Here is a 10479-nt window from a genome sequence, read left to right as displayed (position 1 = left end):
CAGATATTAGGATCCACGAGAAGTCAGTGGTGGAGAGAGGGTGGATCATTGGACGTAGATCGCTCACATATACAGTATTTTGGCAATGTGAGAAAATCCCTGTGTTTTGGGAAATGGTATGTAAAGGGCTACAGCACTTAATATATATCTAAGATCTCTTTGAGCAGTAACATATTTTATCTCTGCAGTTTCACTGAAGAAAACTTCACAGGAAGCGACAGATATTTGGTGAAAAAAAGGAGCAACACTCATCATGACACCATGCTAACTTGCTTACAGGCTTACAGCTGAAGGTTTTCTGGTGAAACTCGCACTTCATCAATCTGCATCACTTTCATAATGCATGAAGTGCTTCTCTTCCAAATCAGAAGGTCACAGTTCTTCCTATTATTTATATTTCATCAGCAGACATTTCTTTGAATAACATTAATTCTCTCACTGAGGTTTAGCAGCAGCAGCAGCACCCCCCCCCCCCTCCATCCTCAACTGTCAGCTAGAAGGTCACATTGCTCACATGTCTGTCATTGAGCCCAGCTGTCTGCTTTTTTCTCATTACAATGCTATCAGGGGAAGGATTTCCCTCCTATAAAAGTCCTTCATTAGGTCTCTGTCTCCCACTGGCAGGGTGGTGCTCTGTCTTAGTAACTTCATTATTACCTCCTCGCTTGTGAATGAGCACACAGACAATTAGAGACATTCCTTTTGATCAGGATTCACATTATTAATGCATTCACCTTGGTTTCCACTCCTCTTTTTGTTCTTTTGCTTCCCTGCCTTACCTTTGATATTTATCGTTTTTAATATAGATGCATGCGTATCATGCGTAAGAGATTTGTATCCACAAAACACCAACATTCAGTACTACAGCAGGAAGTTAAATGCCTTTTATGTGACGGAGCAGAAATGAGTGATGTGGGATTCAAGCTGGAGGATGTGCATGGACAAGGTTTGTATCCCCGTGATCTGAACCAAGTGTATTCACATTCCACCCTGAACCACAAATATGCTTATTTTTACTTGTCATAGCAACAAACCCTTAAAAAACATGATGTTTTGAGCAGACATGTTTCCTGCTTCAGTACAATGACAGATGTTTTCTCACCGGTGATGTGATAGCTGACTTGTCGGTTGACAGCAGAGCTATCATCGTCTCGAGTGTTCAGCACAGCCACCACCTCTCCTGGGGGGTCGCTCTCCTGGACTGAACCAAAGTAATGGTTCTCCATGAACCTGGGTGGGTTATCATTGATGTCCGACACTGCCACAGTCACCGTGGTGGTGCTGGAAAGAGACAGGGTCTCCCCGAGGTCTGAGGCCACCACAGTAAACGTGTAGGATGGATTGGTCTCGTGGTCCAGGTCCTTGCGTGTGGAGATCCAGCCAGTGTTGCTGTCAATGCTAAAGGTGTCTGCCAATGTGTCCGAGTCCCCTTCTGACTGGATCGATGTCCCCAGTTGGTATGTCACCTGGCCGTTGGCCCCTGAGTCTGGATCTAGTGCTTGGACTTGAATAATTCTGGTACCAACTGACATTCCCTCCATGACGGTGGTGTCATAAGGATTGGCTTCAAATGCCGGTTTATTGTCATTGAGATCCAATACTCTGACTTCAACATCAACCGAAGTCACTGAATCCAGTTTAGCCTGCTGAGCCGTGGCGGTGACTTTGAAGAAGTATCCTTTGATCACCTCGTGGTCCAGCGGCTTGTCCAGTTTTATCACTCCGGTCTCTTTCTCCACCACAAACACCCTGTCTTGGTTGTTTTCACCAGTCTCTCCGTTTACGAGGGAAAAGGTAGCAGAGAGGGAGCCATGTCCAAGAGGAGTGTTGAGGTTCACCGTCCCTATGGCTGAACCTATGGGGGCGTTCTCCTGCATGCTAAATAAGTAATGATGTTGGCTGAAAGCAGGCATCAAGGCGTCTGGAGAAAGAACATGGATATAGACAGACACAAGAGAGTGTCGCACTGGATTTCCTCTGTCCACAGCCTTCACAAAAAAAGATAAAACAGAGTTCCTCAAGTGGCTGAAGCTACCTTTGGTCACCATCCATCCGTTGTCTGGGTCTATCTCCAGAATGTCCACCACGGGGACGTGGGCCTCACTGTAAAGGGAATATGTCACTTTGGCATTGATGCCATCGTCAGGATCATGAGCCTGAATCTGTGTGACCAGAAACCCTTTGGTCACATCAGATTTGACCGAGGCTCGGTACTCCGTGGCATGGAAGCGAGGTGCGTTATCGTTATCGTCCAATAGAGTAATCTGTACTGTGCAGTAGGAGACACGCCCACCTGAATCCTGGGCTGCCACTGTGAGAACGATGTCCTTATTGGCTGGGTCCTCGCGATCCAGCTTTTCTACAGTGAAAATCTGACCGTTAGCATCGATGTTGAATTGGTCTTTGCCCACATCGTTAACAAAGGAATAAGTGATGTGACCGAACACTCCAGGGTCAGCATCTGTTGCCTTCACCTGGAATACAAGAAACGTCTTCATCAATACAGGCATATATCTTATGATCAAAGTCATTTTTGTCAATGTTATTCAGCAAAACTCACCTGTATAACTTTGGTTCCAACAGCGATGTTCTCCCTCAGCTCTGCCTCGTACAGAGTCTGTCCAAACACCGGACTGTGCAGGTTGGCCCCCAGCACCTTCACATGGACCTGTGCAGTGCTGGTGAACACCCCATCAGACACTGAAACATTAAGGCTGTAGGCGGGCTCCATTCTTTGCTTACGGTGGCTGGACAGCGTGATGATTCCCGTCTTTTTGTCCATTACAAAATTCATTCTTTCATTTCCTGACAAAATACTGTACTCCAGCTTGTTGAAGTCTGAGCTGTCGGCGTCCGAGGCCTGGACGCAGGTGATGAAGTGACCCCTGGGTGCCAACTCATTCACGTATGCCTCATAGAGCAGCTGGTTAAAAACTGGAGGATTGTCATTCATGTCATTCAACACCACAGTCACTGAGACTTCACTGCTCAGCGGTGGGAATCCATTGTCAGTGGCCCTGACGACAAAGTCGTACTTCTGGACCAGCTCATGGTCTAACATACGTGCTGTCAGGATTAATCCACTGCTGCTATCAATGTGAAAGTAGTCCGTGCTGTTGTGCACATCTGAGAAGATCTGGTAGCGGACAACATTGTTCTTCTCGGAGTCTTTGTCTGTGGCGATGACTTGAAGTGCTGGCGTTCCAATCATGGCTGTTTCTGACAGAACTACCCGGTAGGAGATCTTCTGGAACATCGGTGGGTTGTCGTTTACATCCTGGACCAACACTTCGACGTCCACCTCAGCACGAGCGCCGGTCAGATAGTCTGTGGCCCTGATAGTCAGGTGGTAAGATGATGCTGTTTCATAGTCCAGAGAGTGGATGACACTAATGACTCCAGTATCAAAACCGATATCAAACTGAAGAGATGGATCTCCATCAACAATAGTGTAAATTATGTTTTGACCTTCAGGACTGGTGGCGTTGATGCCGAGGATAGGTGTGTGCACGGCCACATCCTCATTCACAGAAACAGAGTAGAAGGATTTGTCAAAGACAGGCATGGCTTTGTTGACTACAGTTATGGGAAACTCTACGGTGGAGGAGAGCGGTGGATGCCCTCCATCTCTGGCATATATCACCATCTGATATTCCACATTGGACAAATCCGACTCAAAAGACCTCTTGAGACTGAGACTACCTGTCTGCTGATTGATCTCAAAGTGACCTTGGTCATCCTTAAGATAGTAAGACACCTCTCCATTAATCCCTTTATCACCATCTACTGCCATGACCCTGAAAATGGGTGATCCCGGTTCAGCTTCCACTTGAACTGCTGCATAATAAGGAAGTCCAACAAACACGGGAGCGTTATCATTGATGTCCTCAATTTGGACTCTCACCATAACTCTAGCCACGTGCAGACGGTCGTGCTCCCGTCTCGTCTCGACAACCAGTTCATATAGCTCTTGCTCTTCCCGATCAAACGGTATACCCGTGGTTTGGATGACACCAGACGTTGGACGGATTCGGAAACGCGTTCCAGCATTCAGCAGGGTGTACTTCAGCGGCTCATTGAGGCGGTTTCCCACGGCATTGACCACAGCCACTTTGGTGATATTTGATACATTCTCTTTAATAGATGAAGAGTAAATGTTGTGGGTAAAGCTGAGACCAGAGTCCAGAGCTTCTCGGACGAGTATGGTCACCAAAGCTGTGCTGGAGAATTTCCCGTCCGAAACTTTGACGCTAAAGCGGAAACGCTCTTTGGAGAAGCTGTTGTTTTTGACAATGATAATTCCACTGGAAGGTTTGATGGCAAAGTGCTCCAGTACTCCGTCAGTCAGAGAGTATGTGAGCTCTGCAGGGACATCTTTGTCCGGGTCTATAGCTGAAACCTGCAGAGCTTCTACTCCGACGTAGGTGGGGAGCAGCAGGACTGTTTCATAGGCATTCTGGGTAAAGCGGGGTGGTGAATCATTTGTGTCAACCACTTGTATTGTGACCTCGGTCGGACTGTCTGCGGTCAGCTGTGGCCTACCGTTGTCCCTCACATGAACATGGAAGTGGAAGGTGGCAAATGTCTCATGGTCTAAATTGGCGATGGTTCTTATGGAGCCGGTTCCAGAGTCCACCGTAAAGAACATCTTCGCCGTGTCCTCAACGATCTGGTAGACCAGCAGAGCGTTCTGGTTGCGGTCAGCGTCAGTGGCCCTGATGACCAGAGGTGAGTCATCGGAGTTCAAGACCACGCTGTTGACTGGAGCAACCTCACTGATGCTGCCGTGGTAGTGAAGCTGCTGGAACACCGGCGGGTTGTCATTCTCATCAACCACCTGGATCAACAGAGTAGAGTTGGAGGCCATGCCGGCCATGTTGGTCGCCTGGACGATGAGGTTATAGGATGCTGTGGTCTCATAGTCCAGAAGCTTCTGAGTAGTAATCACTCCACTATACTGATTAATCTGAAAGACATGATATGTGTTGCCCTGCTTGATGTCATACGTGAGGGTTGACTGGCTGACCGCGCTGACCGTGGTGACCGAGGTCCCGACCATCGCACTCTCTGTGATCTCAGTCTGGTACTCAGGTTGAGGGAACTTTGGACCGGCGTTGTCAGAAAGAGTGACAGCAATGCGCACTATCGTAGTGGTGGACAGTGGGGGGGAGCCGTTATCGGTGACTCTGACAGTGAGGACATAGTGACCTATGCTGGACAGGTCAAGGTCACGTGCAACAGTGATGATCCCCAGGACTGGTTCGATATGGAAGGCGTTTCCTGCGTTCCCTGTTGGAGAATTAGAAACAATTATGAAAACATTATAATAGGGCGGTGTAAAGCATTTAGGAGCATATACGAGAGTAAATCAATAAGTTCAGAGACTACTGCAACTAATGCGCACAGAGCAGCAGAAATATATAACCCTGATAAATAACTGGTACAACCTTCATCTCTTCATCTTCAGTTCCTGAGTTCTGGTGTTGGTTCAGAGTTCTGGTTCTGGTTTCATCTCTTCATCTTCAGTTCCTGAGTTCTGGTGTTGGTTCAGAGTTCTGGTTCTGGTTTCATCTCTGATTCTGAACATGACCAGAAGCTTCACGTTAGGTTTACTATCAAACTCTGGAAATCATCACGGAGACTCTGATGATGGTTCAGGAGGTCTGAGACCATGAAGACACCTGGAGACGTGTTCTTGGAGACGTTCAGGGTGTCTCCGTCCAACTCTGGAAGAAGAGCCTCCTCCTCCTCCTCCTCCTCCTCACCACTCCTCCTCCTCACTACTCCTTCTCCTCACCACTCCTCCTCCTCACCACTCCTCCTCCTCCTCCTCACCATTCCCCCTCCTCCTCACCACTCCTTCTCACCACTCCTCCTCCTCACCACTCCTCCTCCTCCTTCTCACCACTCCTCCTCCTCCTCACCACTCCTCCTCCTCCTCCTCCTCACCACTCCTCCTCCTCCTCCTTCTCACCACTCCTCCTCCTCCTTCTCACCACTCCTCCTCCTCCTCCTCCTCACCACTCCTCCTCCTCCTCCTCCTTCTCACCACTCCTCCTCCTCCTTCTCACCACTCCTCCTCCTCCTCCTCCTCACCACTCCTCCTCCTCCTCCTCCTCACCACTCCTAGTGAAACCACTGAGCTCTGCTGGACATTCTGAGGCATTTGAGGACAAACAGAGTTTAGATGACCCAAACTGTGTTGCCATGGTAACAGGGTTCTTTACTATGACAACACGCCGCTCAGTGAAATGAGAACACACAAGTTTCTAGCCACAACACCATCGTAGCTCCTCACCAGACTTCTCTCTGTTCCACAGAATGTTTAATGTTCGCTCTGATCAAGTTTCAGGTGTGAAACATCAGAGGCACCAGAACGCTGCAGAACACACCTGGAACTCAGGAACTGATGAGGATCAAGTGATGAACTTGGAGCAGTTACTCATCAGGGTTTTATCTTCCTGCAGCTCCGTGGGAACACAAGCAGTACTCTCTGAACTTATTGAACTCATTCACCTTTTCAGAGGTGCCTACCTGCTTCGATGGAGTAGTGCAGCTCTGCGTTGTTGCCCTTGTCTTTGTCCAGGGCGGTGACCTGGACCACCGCTGATCCCACTGCTGCTGACTCGTACACTGAGCCTTCGTACAGAGCGCTGGTAAAAATGGGCACGTGATCATTTATATCTTCCACTTCTATTAATACACGAGCCAGATTCTTTCTGTACGGGAAATCTTGGTCCTTCACCTGTGGACAAACAAACCACGAGAAAAGGTCTTCTTTAATAATATGAATTAAAAATGTTAACTGTCCCTGGTGACATCAGAGTCTGAAGTATAACAGACGCATTAATCAGAGCACGTCCTTCACCACTGCGGTTTTCTTCCAAATTCCACAGATTATAGACGAACAGTTTACTATTGGATATGCAAATCAGTAAAACACTGTGTAGGTGCTGGGTCACTGTATGGTGTAATTTGTTTAATCACTTAATGATGAATTCAGGTAGAATGAGCGCACAGATGTGAGGATTGCTTCTGTTTCCTGCTGCTGTGCTTATGAAACACAAATCATTTCCTCCGAACACATCCTCTTCCTCTCCTGTTGTTCTGACCTGTAGTTATAGATCTCCTACTGGTTACTGATGAAGACCAATAAAAGCATAGCAGTCAGATAGTTAAACCAAAAACATTTCTTGATCTGGACACTTCTTGAAAGACTTTTAAATCACCTGGATGTAACGTTTGGATGTTATTGTTCAACATGCAACCGTTTTAACACTAATCTTACAACCCTGTTTCCTAAAACAGTTGGGACGCTGTATAAAATGTAAATAAAAACAGAATGTGATGATTTGCAAATCACATCAATCCATATTTAATTGAAAATAGACCAAAGTCAACATATAAAATGTTGAAACTGAGAAATGTTATTGTTTTATAAAAAATATGTGCTCATTTTTAATTTGATGTTCACCACTGTCCTGCATTACCTCTTCTTTTAACAACACTCTGTAAATGTTAGGGAACTGAGGAGACCAGTTTCTGGAGTTTTGGAAATTAAAAGTTGTCCTATTATTGCCCAAGATATCATTTTAGCTGCTCAACAGTTCAGGGTCTCTGAACCTTTCCCCATCTTCTGAACTGATCTTTTTATACTCAATCATGTTAGTGATCTGTTGCCATGGTAACATAATTATCCGTTTCCAAACATTGGTACTTGCGTACCGTGCTGTGAACAGATCGGGTCCAGTCTACATCCAGGACATGGTCCAACCTTACATCCCAGCCCCTCCCTCCACTCTGCTTCTACCAATCAGCTTGTTGCTCCTCACTGAGGACACATCATCACAAAATCACGACTGTTTGCTGTCCCGGCTCCTAAATGGTAGAATGAGCTCCCCACCGACATCAGGAAGCAGAAACTCTGAACATCTTCCACCACAAAATAAAAACACACCTCTTCAGACTTTACCTTGAACAGTAGAACTTTAGTATCTTAAAATAGAACTTACTGATAGAACTTTGTAGTTTGGCTTTCTGGAAGAAATTGTATTTTCTTGATTCTTGTTGTTCTGGTTTTGTACCCTCATGGTTGAAATGAACTTATTGTAAGTCGCTTTGGATAAAAGAGTCAGATAAATGTAATGTAATGTAATTAGTTGTGAGAGGTGTTTTTTTTTTTTTTCTTTTTAACCTTTTCCAGTCTTTTGTTGACCCTGTCCCAACCTTTTAGAGACATATTGCTGGCATCAAATTCAAAATGAGCAGATATTTTTAATAACAAATTACAAATTTCTCAGTTTCAATATTTGATGTTTCTTTGGTGTATTTTCCATCAAATATGGATTTATGTGATTTGCAAATCATTGTATCCTGTTTTTATTTACATTTCACACAGCGTCCCAACTTTAGGGTTGGGACAACCTTTGGAAACAGGGTTGTACAAGAATTGCAGATAGATAAGAATGTTTGACGTGCTATTTGACTGGTGTTTTTGCTGTCAGCTGGAACGATGGCATCATAGAGAGTGTTTGACCTCAACATAGCACTTCTATTAACATAACTCCGCCTACAGCCTGGTACCATACGTTTCTGAGTCCCTGCAGGGTTTGAACCAGCGGCTCGTCTCAGACCGAAGCATGTCTTACAATGATGGTGAGGATGTGCTGGGTGCAGGCCTCGTGGTCGAGCCTCTGGGCGGTGTAGATGGTGCCGAGGGTGGAGTGGATGCGGAACAGACGCATGCTGTTGGGGTCGATGGCGCTCTGCAGGGAGTAGGTCAGCCGGTGGTGCTCATCACGGTCTGACGCCAGAACCTGGACCACCTCGGTGTCAGGCGGTGTGTCCTCAGAGATAGTGACATCGTAGGTCGGCTGGGAGAAGATGGGAGTGTTGTCGTTGTTGTCCATAACAGTGATGTGAACCTGGAACATTAAAAAGAAGACGTCACTGACTGAGGACTGTTGTCTTGGTCTTGTTTGTGAGCAGAGGGACATTTAGTGAGCATCTTGGAGATATGTTGAACACAAAGGTTTCATATTTCTGTCCTTGACAGGATCAAATTTTTTTACAAAATACATTTGTTAATGAAATTTGTTGTGTATGAAGAGAATTGAGGAGAGCGTCCCTTTGTTGTCTGTCCATGAGGCTGTTTCAGAGACACCACTGTGACCCAACAGGGTTCTGCTCCATGGACGTCTTCCCAGCAACAATAGAGGCTGGAACATGTGGTGAAGTGGATTTAGATGTTTCTGAACAGCAGCATGCAACAACAGGATCAACGTGTCTTCTTTGTTTTGGTCTGACGTTGCCGTGGTAACAGTCCAGTTGGACCAGGTCCTTTCTGTATCAGCCCTGTGAAAAATGTGCTGCACACATCTTAGCTCTCCCTCCCTCTTCTAACACTTTGATAACAGTCACATTTCAGATGGAATTAAATGAGTTCATGTTGCATTGCTGCGTTCACTTGCAGCGGGAAAGTCGAGTTTAACTCTCATGAAACCCACGGAGAGTCCGGCCATCACTGGTGTCACTGCCCTCGACTATCTCTCGTGGTGACGGAGTTATGTAACCATGAACACCACTGAATGTGTGTTGTGTGAGAAGTCATGTCGTGTGTTGGTGGTTGGTGTGTGTCATGACTCATGGAAAGTTCCTGAGTCACAGATGACTGGTGCTGAAGCCCAGCATGACTCAGGAAAACACGGGGAGAGAGGCGGGTCCAGAGGAGGCCGACAGGAAATGAACGAGAGCAGATTTCACCGTATCAAACACTGTGAGGAAACTGGACTGTAGCGGAGCGACGCACTTTATCAAAGATGCTGTTTGGACACTGCAGACTGTCACGGTGACAGGTTGAGACCCTGGTTCAAGTAAGAGGCGGGGCTAGGCCAGGGGCAGCAGGATACAAGCTGCTGACATGTCAGGAGGAAGAGGAGGAAGAGGAAGAGGAGGGAGGGAGAAGAGGAGGAAGAGGATGGAGGAGGAAAAGAAGGAAGAGGGAGGAGGAAGAAGGAAGAGGAGGAAGAGGAGGGAGGAGGAAAATAAGGAAGAGGGAGGAGGAGGAAGGAAGAGGAGGAAGGAGGAAAAGAAGGAAGAGGAAGGAGGAGGAAAAGAAGGAAGAGGAGGAAGAGGAGGGAGGAGGAAAAGAAGGAAAAGGGAGGAGGAAGAAGGAAGAGGAGGAAGAGGAGGGAGGAGGAAAAGAAGGAAGAGGAAGGAGGAGGAAAAGAAGGAAGAGGAGGAAGAGGAGAAAGAGAAGTGACAAACATAAAAACACCATCAGGTGTTTTTAGCTGAGAGTGTATGTGATGGGAGGAGCTATGGAGGTGGACTTTAAACATGACTCTCCTCATCAGTCTGCACTGACAGTGATGGAGAAGTTATTATGGTCTGGGACAAAGGGGGAAGATCTCCTACTACAGGAGGTCAGATTGACTTTAAGGTTTTGTGTGTTACACAGAATTTGGTCATCAGAGTTGT

General features: G+C 46.6%; 1 protein-coding gene across 10 annotated transcripts in view; it reads right to left on the bottom strand.

The window, feature by feature from the left end:
• Positions 1 to 10479, bottom strand: part of fat3a (FAT atypical cadherin 3a) — a 296450-nt gene that overhangs the window by 48309 nt on the left and 237662 nt on the right. For all 10 annotated transcript variants that reach the window (XM_069166463.1, XM_069166467.1, XM_069166473.1 and 7 more), the window contains 4 exons: positions 8649 to 8924; positions 6535 to 6745; positions 2561 to 5289; positions 1103 to 2474 (listed from right to left, as the gene is read on the bottom strand). In XM_069166463.1, coding sequence (XP_069022564.1) covers positions 1103 to 2474; positions 2561 to 5289; positions 6535 to 6745; positions 8649 to 8924 — 4588 coding nt within the window. The remainder of the gene's footprint in view (positions 1 to 1102; positions 2475 to 2560; positions 5290 to 6534; positions 6746 to 8648; positions 8925 to 10479) is intronic.

This window comes from Embiotoca jacksoni, unplaced genomic scaffold (assembly GCF_022577435.1).
Source record: "Embiotoca jacksoni isolate LCO1_2020_lvr unplaced genomic scaffold, fEmbJac1.0.p SCAF_39, whole genome shotgun sequence".
NCBI lineage: Eukaryota > Metazoa > Chordata > Actinopteri > Embiotocidae > Embiotoca > Embiotoca jacksoni.
The sequence above is the reverse complement of the archived record's forward strand: the minus strand, read 5'-3'. Positions and strand labels throughout refer to the sequence as shown.